Raw genomic sequence first — 13,626 nt, forward strand, 5'->3', positions numbered from 1 at the left:
CCCTGTGATCCCCTCTCTGAGGTACAGTTGCAAAAGGAAACTGGCATTGAGGAGGGCTCCATGGAGGACATTGCCCTGAAACAGGCACATTTTTGATTTGGGCTCTGGTGGGATCTAGGCTTGATACTAAATAGGCCTGGGGAACAAAATCTGTGGTTAGAAACCTGCATTTGCAGGCTGTCCCACAACACTCCTTCTGTCTGTGGTGTTTGGGCTCTAGAACCCATCTCAAAGGTCAGCGCCAACAGGTTAGATCCCTGAACTCAGGGACTCATGGCTGAAAATCACGCTTTCCAGGTCTGCTCACAGTTCCAGCCTGGTCCTGACACCAAAAGGATGGACCAAAAATATTTGCTACCCCCAAGTGGCTGCACTACACAATCCAAGATGCTCCATGCACTCTGGAGAAACATTGCACCTCTCAGAGTACCTGATTTTTCATAGGTGCCCCTTAAAAAACAACTTATACACACTTGCACACAGAATCTTTAATACTAGCAAGTCCTGTGGCTTTCGTTCTTTTCAGTCCGATGTCGTTCTGAGTAAGCATGGTTAGTTTTGTGCTGTTAGTACTTCCGTTTTGTGGCCAATCACCCAAATAAAAAGCAGAGAGAATATGTCTTACAGAAAAGTTTGGCAAGACAGTTTATTGTCACAAAATAGTTAATAACAGAATAACTTATAATAGTATGAACTAGAGTGAAGTGTTTACTCTGTTTTCTTTAAAAACTCACATTGTTATGACAAAGTCTAGTTGATCAGGTCTGAAAGTCACTGTTGTGGGGGGAGACCTCTTTTGCACGAAGATGCAAGTCAACCAAAAGTATTCTTCAACTGTTCATACAGTCGTAACATATATTTCCTGCTTTTTATGTCAATGCAAAATAGCAATTTTAAAAAAGTAAAAATATATATATTTATGTACAAAATATTTTTTCATATCAAATCATTTTAATTGTACACTTTAAAACAACAACAACCACAAAATGCTATGTTACATCAAGATGCGTTCTACATGTTACATCGAGGTTTGATATCTGCTATCTAGATTATATTAGTGCAATTGGAACTGGCTATGCTTGAGCAACGCGTTGCATACCTGAAAGTCAGCTTCACCAAGGGTTTTGATCTTCCTCACTATACGGGAGTTTGCCATATATGTCAAGTAAAGAAGGAATGGGCCTTATTAGAAGTTCACTGGGTCTTATTAGAAGCAGAAGGGATCGGAGTAAAATTCCAATAGGTTACACCCAAACAAAAAGACTCAGTTCAGATTTTAAATCTAAATGTAGTTTATTTTGCTCTGGCTGCATTGCCTGACCCTCATTATTGTATTGCAAACTAGCAAATCTACAAGGACATCCAGTTCCACACTGTGTTTTGCGCTGATCCATGCATGTAAGGTCCTGAAACTATCCCTCTTTCTGCATCTGGATAGCCTTTTCCACCGGAAAAATTGAACTCACCCAATACCTGCATAGAAGATGAAGTGGATCAGGTTCTAGGCATTTTGCTTAATGATCTTTGCTGTGACTCTGCCCACCTCAGACAGGGTTTGGTCAATTTTTTTAAATGTACCAAACTGGGTTGAGTATAAAAACAGGATTAGCAGCTTTCCTGGACTGAGAACTCATTTCCAAACTAGGATCTCTAACTAGATTTACAAATATACTGTTATTCAGATGTTACATTAAAACTGGTTTAAGGAAAATAAGCTAGGTTTCCATTTCCCCTGAACTGGACTCTGGACAATCAGCTCTTTTCCCAGTTTTATTTTACTGACCCGAGTATAAGCTATATTTGGCTTTACTGTTGCTTATTCAAGAGTGTAAACCTGATTAGAATATTTTCGTATGGTTGGAGCAAAGTATACTTGCTTTAGTCAAATTTAGGAGTTTAAAATGGTGTTTCTAATGCCCAATTTAGCATCTACTTTGACTTTAAATTGCTTCAGTGCCACAATTGTTTGGTGTGTTGTGTGTGCCCCATATGTTTTTAATTCCAATGATTTGCTTTATATAATATATAGATTTCATTATGCCTTCTTTCCCCCCCTTCATTGAAATGGGGATTTTCTTCATTTGATACATTCCGTACCAAAATAAAAACATTTTGGACGCATTAAGGCAATAACAGTTTCCGTCGTGGAAAGTTATTGAGCTCCAGTATAAATAACAAACTGAAGCATAGGTTGATTTGGTACCAGAAAAGTGATCTGCTTTGTTTACTTACATAACAGTTTCAATAAGTCAGAAGGAGAGCTTAAAAGGAAGGAATCCCAACTGGATTTACTGATGGTTTCATCATTGGGACGACGACTTAAACTATCACAATGAGTCTTTTTATAGTTAAACATTTGAACTACATAAAAGAATCAGAGCTTGTTCTTATGTAAGGCTTAAATCCCCTTTGAACTCTCTATTATTGTTAACCTCCAATCTCTGTCAATGTACTGACTAGGCAATCTGAGAAGAGGCATTATAAGTAATGTGAATGACCATTCTGGTCAACGTACATTTTTCTTCACATAAAACACACACTCAAAGGCAGCCCTTTTAGTCCATGTGAAAGAAAAAGCTCTAGGACTGGGCAATTCCATTATAATGGTTTTGTCCACCTGTGGCTATTGGAGGTTTTTTTTCCTTTTTACATTCACATTGCAAAGTACAGTGGTGCCCTGCAAGACGAATGCCTCGCAAGACGAAAAACCCGCTAGACGAAAGGGTTTTCTGTTTTCCGATGCGCTTCGCAAGACGAATTTCCCTATGGGCTTGCTTCGCAAGATGAAAACGTCTTACGAGTCTTGCGATTTTTTTTGCTTTCCCCCCCTTTTTCTAAGCCGCTAAGCCGCTAATAGCCTTTTAGCTGCTAAGCCGCTAAGCCTTTAATAGCCGCTAAACCGCTAATAGCGCTAATCCGCTGATAGGGTTGCTTCGCAAGACGAAAAAACTCGCGGAACGGATTATTTTCGTCTTGCAAGGCACCACTGTAACTGAAGCAACGGCTTTAATGTACGTAATCAGGATTCTCATTGAAAAAAGATGAGACTCTTCCCCCACATACAGTATTGCACTTATGAAAGGAATTATTCTTTGTATTTTGTAACATATGGCAAATGCAGTCAGGAGGGGGGGGACGGACCCATAGAGGCATAGCAACGTTTCCCCCATTTGAATAAGAAAAACCCCACATAACTTGTTAACCTAGCGGACTTTTCCGTTGTAAAATGTAGCAATTTCACCGAAGAGATTTATTTAATCCATACAAGGCAAATGCTCCAGGGCTTTTGAGAAACGTCTACCCTTTTTCTGAGGTCAGCTTTGAACTGGTCAGGATGCATTTAGAAATTACATGCAAAGGTTAAGCGTTGTGGCGTTGGCACACTTTTGAGGCACAGTTGTATTGAGCTATGCCCACGTTCTAGCTTATTGTACGAAAGCAAGGCACTTATTGTTATAGCAATGCAGCGCTTAATGTGCAGTTTGATTAATACAATAAAATAAGTTAATAGTTTTGACTTAAAAAACAAACAAACTTGGGAGGCTTCGCCACCCATAATTTACATGCCCTTTATAGAACTGCTTTTATTATATTTTATTCCAGAAATCAAAATATTTTAGCCTGAGGGAGCACTTGTTTATTGCCATCTTTGTGCATAATTCATTGGGAATGTCTCTTGCACAAGCAACACTGAAACGAATGGGAATCGTACGAGAACACGCCCAGGCTCTTGAGAGATTGCCATTGATTTCAAGCATGCCTGCATGGCGAGAACTTCCCATTCTTATTTTTACTGACCGTGCTACAAAAGGAACCTGGTTCTCAATTCTTGCTTCAGACCTCTCATTCTGATCTTACGGGGGGGAAACCAATGGCATGAAAAATACATGTCCACATGTGTTGGAAAGAAAAGCAACAACTCTCTTTAAAACGGTGGAACTAGTGGCACTTTGACAGTCTTTACTTCTGATATGTGTGACGATTTCTGAATGATGCAGCTGGTTGTCCCCTGGAGTTTGTCCTTTCCTTGTGCAAGGTTTGTTAAGGCCATCGCTGCGTTGATCTCCTTCCAATAGGTCTCATCTTTGTTTGATCTCTTTCTGTTAGCTGCACTAGAATCAAGCAACAAAAAATGTTTCCGTGTCTGATGATGATTCTTGTCAAGTACTTAGAAAGCGAGGCAATGCATTTTACAGCATTTTCATTTTTAAATAAGTCGTCTTCTTTTTTTTACCAAGATAAAACAGCAGAAGGCAAAGAGAGAGAGAGAGACGGAGAAACTGAACTACAGTGACACAGCCCACTAAAATTATATAAATATTATATTATATTAATTAAACAATACTTAGATTCATTTTATTAATATTTCCAGTACTCCTGAGAAGAACATCCCACATAAAAAAACAACTTGAAAGCGAACCTTGGAGCAGACAATAAGTTTCCCCAAATTCCCATCTTACTGTCCTTCACCACCTGTTCATGCAGCAGTTGCAAATTCATTTCCTGCACCTTTTTTGCACACAATGAGGGCAGGATGCACAGGGATGAATGAACTGTCTAAGATAAGGGTGTGTGTGTGTGTGTGAGAGAGAGAGAGAGAGAGAGAGAGAGAGAGAGAAATAAGATACTTATTCCCCCAAAGTTAAGGGATTTCCACTCCCCTCCTTTCCCATGCCTCAGCTTGCAAATGGGGAAGAATCGGTTTCTGCAGACGTTCTCTTTTATTACAGAGCAGTCACTTCTTATGTGAGGGCCAGGTTTTGAGGATCAAGCGAAAATCGCACCTAGCCCAAACTACCCCTTTGAGCCACCCTGCCTTCTACAGGCTGGCTAGTGAGGGGGAAAATCCTGCTTGGCGCACCCTGCTAGTGGCGCATCTTTGGCCAGCAGCACAGTGGCTCTGGGAGTTGTGGGGATGCTCCCATGAACTGAGCAGACCTTGCCTGGGAAAAAAGGCCGAGAGCTGAAAATCTCTTTCCGTGGCAGGCCTTGACCTTTGTTCCTGGGCAAGGCCTGCTGGAAGTGCCCTGTGAGTGAGCTGCCTTTGGCTCTTGCATGATCTCATGGCAAATCCCCACCAGTCCCAGAGCCATGGTGCCACTGGCAAAAGTCACCCTACTTCCAGGTGTGCCAAGCAGGCCTTGCCTGGAACCTCTGGTCCTTCCCCTCACCAGCCCACCTTCAGCCAGGTATGGTCGAAATCGTGTAAGTCAAATGCACATAAGATGTGGGTTTTGCAAAGCCCCTCCAGACTTGCTTGCCAAATACCTGAGGTGAACAGGGCAATGTTTGCCCATCCCCACTCCTTGCACCTTACGTACACTTCTGAAATAGGCAACTGGCAAAGGTAACTTTTACTCACCTTTCACACTTGCTAGGTCCATTTTCCAGAGTTTCTGAAAGGAGATAATAATCTGGTCAATCCACCATTTTCATTCATTCATTTTTAAAGCAGCACTGGATAGCATATGGATGGCAGCCATAGTTTCAGACACATTTTTGCTCCCAAGGTATCCCATCAACTCTCTGAATTGCACAACACTGAAAATGCATGGCTTAATGGAGAACATTCATATTGAGTCTAGAGCAAGGGAATATCCCCCCCCCCCAAGACTACATCCCTGCTGAGAATTAATGTTCTTATGCTGGACCTCCAGAAGAAGGAAGAAAAAACGCCACCACTGGGATTCGCTTTCATTAGAAGATTCTTGCTGAAACACATTTGCCTTGATCCAGGTAAGTCACACTGCATCTAGAGTCATTATCTAGATCAGGAACTTTGGGCATAAATAGGATGCAATAGAATTTGCATCCAAATTCTTGCACAACTAGTCATACACCACTAGAGCTGGCCTGAGGTCAAATTGGTTTGTACACTTTGCAAACTTATCTTTTTAATTGGTACCAGCCTTATTCAAGGGTTGCGTTTCTCTTTGTGTCTTATAACCTCAGCAATGAAGGTGGTCATCTAGATGTGTTTAGCATCTGCTGTGTGAACGGGCTGTTAATCTGTTTTTAAAGCAAGGTAAGTGCAGTTTTTAATTCATAAGAGCTGCATGCTATTTCATTTCAATGGGGGAAAGAACTATAAAATAAAAATGAGTTGAAAAAGCAAGACCAGACTAAATATTGCAACACAGGAAATGTTTTGTAAGGCCACTGGAGGGTGCATTTGTGGTTGCAAAACTCTAATCATTATTCAGTATGCACCATGAAAGCTATGACTTCACTTCGCCAAACCTTTATTAGGCATTACAAAAAAAGCTATGAAATCTAACAGTGAGGACAGTGGACACCGTCCACTCTGTAGACCAGGCACAGGCAAACTCGGCCCTCCAGATGTTTTGGGACTACAACTCCCATCATCCCTGACCACTGGTCCTGTTAGCTAGGGATGATGGGAGTTGTAGTCCCAAAACATTTGGAGGGCTGAATTTGCCTATGCCTGCTGTAGACCAAATTATGAACAAAGTTGATGAACTGATGCTTCTAAGAATTTGTCACCTTCATGTCTCATTGACTTCATTGCACTGTAGTTCTGACTATCCAACATGTTTCAGAGTGCAGTCTCTTCGGAAGACAGAAAGGTCATTTTCAAAGGTGGCACCATTCATCATTGATGGAGGAAGTGATCACTTCCTAGAGTCCTTGAGGATGAAAGTATGTAGTTATGCAGTAACTGGTTGCTGGCTGTTTTCCCCTCCTGCTTGTCTCCAAGACTTCATTATTTCATTAACACCAGGGGAGTGCTATTTTTCTGGTTGGTTAGGAAGGCCTCATCCTGTTTCCATAATTTGCCTCCTGTCTATTGCTTCCAAGAGGATTATAAATCTCCTACCATTCCGAGTTCTTCACCCTATTAATAGACCTTTTCAGCATGTGACAATACTAACTCTGTAGCGTTCAGTGCCCAGAAATTAGTCATTGGTCAATACTAGCTCTGTGTTGCAACATGCTGTTTTTCAGTACCATATATTTATTATGCTAAAATTCACTCTCAGTGCTGCAGATGCATACTAAGGTACAATACTACTATTACAGCCAGCTATTGGGAAGAGGTACTTTATAAAGATAGGCAAACCATCTCTGGTGCCAACTAAGGGGGCATTTATCTTACTCCACACATGGCAACCCCCTGCAGTTAGCGTCTGGACAGCAAATAGAGGGCTTATCCACACCAGAGCAAAATGTGGACCTCATCCCAGTGCTGTCCCAGACCTTTACCTCATTAAATGTGCCCCCCCCCCCAAAACCCTGGCCACTTTGGACTTTACAATGATTGAAAAGGGGCAAAGCCCTAGGACAATACTAGAGTGGGAAGGTTGCCATGTGGACACCCTTAAAGTAACGGGGAGACAGGCCAGTGACGATCCACATTTTGCTCTAGGTCGGACAAGCCCTGAATAGGCACACAAGTCATCTAGCAACCTGCATGCTGGAGATGTATACACACAATGGAGAAATGTATTTCTATTTACATTATAGCAACTGTTCCTAAATTTGCATCCTTTTGTACAAACCAGCACATTGAAATTCCATGCAAATCTGTGTCCTCTTTTGTACCCCCTTCCCCAATTTTTAAAGATAGTCCTTTCCTATTCCTATCGGGTTTGGAAAATTAAAGCTTTTTGTTGTTTTCCAAGGTGTCTGCAAATCATCTAAAAAAGCAGAGCTTTATTAGGCCAAGGCTGAGACACTGAACTTTGGCAAGGGTTTATCATGGCAATAACCTGCTTCGGTTATTGTCGGCAAGTCCCTGATGGAGGGAATAATATTTTTCTGTGTCTCCTCAGAGTCCAGTAAGCCCTGGAGACTGTCCAAATATCCTGAGAGGGATTCCAGAATCTGCCACTGAAATCTAGGATATTCCAAATTTTGTTAGCATCCTCATTTATATGGCACCCAGCTAAAAATCTACAACACTTCATGTATCAGTTCCCATTTTAATACATACTCCTATTCTGAGATATTGTGTGTAAGACCCTCCCAAAGAGAGCTGCACAAGAGGATTGGGAAGCGACTCTGTACACAAAGAGGCTCTTATGCGTACAAAGCACAGCAGAAAGGGAAGGGGAAAGCAAGCAAGTTCCTTTTTTTGGGATAACTTTCCAATATATTTCCATCAGTAAATACCAAAATCCAAGACTTATCACTCACGTTGCCTCCTGGGAACACAGCACAGTGCTTATTTTGAGAGTTTTATGCATTGCTCACTACTCCAAAGAACACTAATGGTGTACAAAGAAACAGTGGAATTTTGCAAAAATTTAAACAATGGAATAATGCTGTCTTGAATTATACCACAGCTGAGTTAAATAATGCAAGTGTTAAATAAGTCACTCATCCACAAAATTATACATTTCTTGGTGTACGTTAGGCTTGCCAGATGTGCCTTGGCTTGTTTTTTTCTCTCTGAAAAGGACCATCCTTTTAACAAAGCAGGATATCGCTTGCTGGGTTGCCTCTGTTCCAGCTCCTCTTTTTGCGAAATATAAACTTATTAAAGAATAGGTAATCTTACACACTATGTTGCTAAATAATATTTCTGTATTTGTGATCCCTTTTTGAAAAGAACATCAAATAAAATATTATTCATACATACATATTATTATGCGCACACACACACACAATTCCAATTTTTTGCAGGCACAAATCAAAGTGATGTATAGCATGCTATTCAGCTTGGCATCTTGCTGCCCAGAGAGGAAGCTGCTCCTGTATGCAACTGCACAATTCATGCACTAAGGCCCTACTCTTCAAACCAGACTTTGCCAACTTGGTGTCCTCCAGGCTGGTTGGGGTGGGGCGGAAGAGAGTTGTGGCCCAAAATATCTGGGGGCACCAGAGGGTGGTGCTTTTCTGTGGCAGTGCCCCACATTTGTGGAGGACTTCCCCACTCTGAGACATGTGCATTGTGCGATCCTTGTTGACCACCTCAGGGCAGTTTACTTTTTTTGGCTTTCTACTTTATGATACATTGTTCTGTCTTGACTGCTGTCACTGCATTTTATGGCTATGGTTTTTATTGTTGGAAATTTGTTTTATTAACTTAATGTATTGCTTTTGCTTGAAAATTTTGATATTTTTATTGGGTTATTGAAAACGCTCCAAGTTTGCTGTTGGAGGAAGTGATTCTCCTCACTAAAATGGCTCCCATTTCTGTTCTTTTACCGTTTTAGCTCATCCACCTCCACATCTGCAACAGGAACAGGTTTTAGCGCAATAAGGATTTGCTTAATTGAAATAACAACATTAACTCCTTTGAAATGGGGGACACTGTAAAAATATGAAGATGGTTGTTGCAAGACCCAAGTATATGTCTATTTTGATGTTTCTGTCAGTAATGACATCAGAAAATCAAAAGGCTCCAGTTGAGTTAGTTGGCCATGACTATGTACCTTTAAAAACAATAGCACTTGTTTGAACTGAGACTAACATCTTGTTTAATTTCTAATGGTTGTGGCTAATTTTAGCTGCACCAGGGTCCAAGTTTTCAGGCAAAGCTTTCCATTGCTACTCCCTTCAATGTTTCCTGCTGTCTGCCATTCTGTCCTTACAGATCTAATGCTCCACCTAAAGCTATGTATAATATATGGAATCTAACCCTACTGTCCTGCTCTGCTGGGGCTCACAGGTGAACAGGAAGCAGTGGCCAGAGCTCCTTCTGCTACAAGCCTGGCAGTTCAGGACCTTGGGCAGCTCCAGGCTCTCCTAGGTGCCCTATGGAAGATTTTCTCTCAGTGGCTCAAAGGAATCCAAAGGCTTATGAAGGCTCTTCAAACAGCTCTATGCCCCTTGGAGATCTCTCCACAATTCTCAAAGGGCCCACAGCCAGTTTTGCATTCCCATGCTCCTGCATGGCTGTGGAGCAGGAGAAGCTATAAGGGAGTCATCTTTACACTCTGAGGATCATGGGAGAGCCATGCCCCCAAGACAGGACATCAGGCCTGTGATGGGTGGGAGTAGCTGGGTACAGTTGCCCCAGGCCTTGGAGGTCTAAGCTGGCAGGGGGTTGGGGGGCCCACCAGGGATTGGCTGCTTTTTTTAGTGGGAGTTTATAACTTTATTCTAATAAAACTCCTGCCCTGGGCCTCAGACAAGCTCTGCATGGGACTGCAAGACAGTATAGAAGAGGGTCTGAGAGCTGCCCATCCCCAAGTGTGAGTCCTCTGAATCAGAAACCTCTTTAGGACAATACTGGGATCGGGATACAGGGGACATAACACCTCTTGCTCCAGTATTTGGAACATGATAAAAATACTATAGTTATTTATTTTTTAAAAAAAATTATATACCACTTGGTTGTAGGAAACAGTTTACAAAAAGATAAACAATAAAACCTTCACTAAAAAAAAATCACAAGCATAATTTAAAACATGCAGAAAGTTAAAACCACAATAGACGCACACTTTATATGAGGACAAAAAGCTGAGCATGTTCACCATCACAAATGAAAAGGTCCCATGTATTTAGTGATTGTCAGAAGGCAGTTTTCAATGACACACTCTCTCCCTCTCAAACAAACACACACACACACACACACACACACACACACACACACACACACACACACTTCAGAGAGGAGCCACACCTTTCAGTTCCCTGGTCCAAGAACTGCTCCTCTCCAGACTCAAAGGACAGACTTCTCAGCCTGTTTCCTCTGGCAGGTCTCCCCCAAGCCCTTTGGTATCTTCCCCAAATCAGCAACACCAGGCTAGAGCAGCTCATGTGCAGGGGTGGCTAATTGGTGGCCTTCCACCATGCCCTTCATCATGCCAGATCACTGGCTATGCTGGCTGGGGCTGGAGGGAATTGGGAGCCCAACCGCAGCTGGAGGGGACCGCAGGTTAACCACCCCTTGTCTTAGGGCATGTCACCTGCCTTCTCCTAGCACTCAGATACTCCAATATTCCTCAGCCTCCCCCAAGTTGCACCTTGGAGAATTACTGCCATGCGACTGTGCACGTTCATTGTTCGCTCTGCTATACTTTATTCAAAACATTCAACAAGTAATTGCACTCCAACCTAGCCCTCCTTTGCTGGAATGACTACAATTAGGCCAAAGGCTGAAGAAGAGCCAAAATGTGGGCCTTGTCCTTGCACACAGTATCAACGGGGCTGTGTTGGACCAAAGGCTCCACACCACCATGGATGGGAAGGTGGCAGGGCAAATTTGGAACAGCAGTGCCTTCTACAACCCTACATTAGTTTCTTCTAAAAACTGGAAGGAGAACATTAGCTCAGAAGTAAAGACAAAGTAAAGTACAGAGTGTATGTTTGGCAGTGTACTGAGCAATTCTGATTTTCATATCAAATCTGGCATGAGCACGTTCAACTATTTCTCTTCAAATCTCGTGTGAACTGGTTTTTGTTACTTTTGGAGATGACTGTGTTGACCCAGATTTTCCAGATAACCTGAAGGAGGAAAGAGTGGGAGGAAGAAAATAGCAAGGCAAGGCTCAACAGCACACACAGCTATGATTTAGTGTAGTTTTCTAGGTTATGCGCAGTTCTCCCAAACCACAGTTTAGAGGCACAAATGAGGTTTGCATGCATCATAAAGTTTCACAGTGTTAACAGCAAAGGGCAAAGCTGGGTGAACCAGAGTTCATAAAATCATGTTGTTTCAGAAGAAATGTCACAAATGCTCATATGGATTCCAAAACCAAAGTCCACATGGAATTTTACCAAAACTAAAATATGGTTTAAGATTAATAACATCTGAATGAATAACGTTCTTTTGTTATATTCAAGTTTTAGGCCACCCTGTTTTGGGGGAATGCTTGGACTTGGAATCTACAATAAAACAATAAACAGGCTGGTGATACAATGGCTACTGCAATAGGCACAAGATAATATCACCAAGGCAACTATTTGCAAACAAACAGATAGTTTGTTTCCAAAATAGATTTTATCTTAAATAATTGCAAATGCAGTAAATAAAGAGTCCACTTGTGACGTATCATTTGTTCCGTGCTCAGACGTCACTCCGCTAATCAGGCGTTTCATCCCCAAAGGGCTTAGTTATCAAGCTTTGTAGTAAATCATATACATATATAAACGGCTTAAAGCAGGGGTGTATCTGTCCCCATCAGCATGTTTCCATTGGGAGGAACATAGAAAGAGAACAAAGACCTTCAGTTCGTTATTTACTGCATTCGCAATTATTTAAGATAAAACCTAGGGCACAAGGAGAAGGGGACGGCAGAGGGTGAGATGGTTGGACAGTGTTCGCGAAGCTACCAGCATGAGTTTGACCAAACTGTGGGAGGCAGTGGAAGACAGGAGTGCCTGGTGTGCTCTGGTCCATGGGGTCATGAAAAGTCGGACACGACTAAACAAGATAAAACCTATTTTGGAAAGAAACTACAGTACTTTTGCTATTTTTATGGGTGTTTATTGTTTGTTTACAGATAGTTGCATTGGTGATATTTTCTTGTATCGATTGGACTTGCAACCTGGTAACTAACAGGGGGAGGGCATGCCATGGAGAAGGCATCCCAGGTTCCCTTTTGATCCTAAATTGATACTGAATGATAATGAAAGACATTATCTATCCTGATTTGGGATTGTAATGGGACAGTCTGATGTTCAGGTATGATGGAGGTAGTGATGGCCACTCACCTTGCCCGATTTGAAATTGGACTTGGCTATTTCTCAAAGTAGGGGCATGGGTGGTGCTGTGGGTTAAACGACAGAGCCTAGGACTTGACGATCAGAAGGTCGGTGGTTCGAATCCCCGCGACGGGGTGAGCTCCCGTTGCTCGGTCCCTGCTCCTGCCAACCTAGCAGTTCGAAAGCACGTCAAAGTGCAAGTAGATAAATAGGTACCGCTCCGGCGGGAAGGTAAACGGTGTTTCCGTGCGCTGCTCTGGTTCACCAGAAGCGGCTTAGTCATGCTGGCCACATGACCTGGAAGCTGTACACTGGCTCCCTCAGCCAATAAAGCGAGATGAGTGCCGCAACCCCAGAGTCGGCCACGACTGGACCTGATGGTCAGGGGTCCCTTTACCTTTTATTTCTTAAAGTATTATAGAATTGCAGAGTTGGAAGGGACTTTAAGGACCTTCTAGTTCAATCCCCTGCAATAAAGGAAAATGCAGCTGTCCCTTGCGGGAATCAAACCCATGACCTCGGTGTTATCAGCACCATGCTGTAATCAACTGAGCTATATAAGGAAATGTCAGAACCCCCCCCAGCCTGATTCTAAACTTCAGACACTGGCGTGTTCTTGCAGACATCATTGGGGCCACAATGGATACCTGAAGCCTCCTCCAGCACAGGGCCCCTGCAACTTGCTCTGCCTCCCCAATTACCTGGTAATAAAGTGGGGTCTTCCTCACTCCTTGACACTGTGAATCATTCATATGTCATTTCCCAGGACATTTGAGTCCTTAGTGTAGATGCCAGGCACTCAGCAGCACCCCAGGTATTAAGAGGGTTCCTGATGTGCTTGCTAAGAACTCAGGCGCTCCAGGAAAAAACTACATTTCCCTCAGTCCCTGGCACCATTACAATATTCAAGGTACCAGGAAGTACATGCTCAGATTATTTTCCAGCCTGGGCAAATTTTAATGGGGATACTGCACTTATTCACAATGTGGTCAAAGGTTATATGCTAAAGAA

General features: G+C 42.4%; 1 protein-coding gene and 1 long non-coding RNA gene across 3 annotated transcripts in view; both read right to left on the reverse strand.

Moving 5' to 3' along the window:
• Window positions 1-621: 621 nt before the first annotated feature.
• LOC308569894 overlaps window positions 622-13,626 on the reverse strand; it is a 173,845-nt gene continuing 160,840 nt past the window's right edge. Inside the window, exon 2 of the long non-coding RNA XR_014000913.1 lies at window positions 622-1,473. This is a non-coding gene — a long non-coding RNA (uncharacterized lncRNA). The remainder of the gene's footprint in view (window positions 1,474-13,626) is intronic.
• MKX (mohawk homeobox) overlaps window positions 2,995-13,626 on the reverse strand; it is a 53,347-nt gene continuing 42,715 nt past the window's right edge. The window contains exons 5-6 of one of the 2 annotated variants that reach the window (XM_081164130.1): window positions 5,363-5,396; window positions 2,995-4,112 (exon numbers count right to left, since the gene is read on the reverse strand). In XM_081164130.1, coding sequence (XP_081020256.1) covers window positions 3,926-4,112; window positions 5,363-5,396 — 221 coding nt within the window. In that variant the 3' untranslated portion in view covers window positions 2,995-3,925. The remainder of the gene's footprint in view (window positions 4,113-5,362; window positions 5,397-13,626) is intronic. The other variant, XM_081164131.1, reaches the window with a different exon arrangement.

This window comes from Podarcis bocagei (assembly GCF_964188305.1).
Source record: "Podarcis bocagei genome assembly, chromosome: 12".
Taxonomy (NCBI): Eukaryota; Metazoa; Chordata; class Lepidosauria; order Squamata; family Lacertidae; genus Podarcis; species Podarcis bocagei.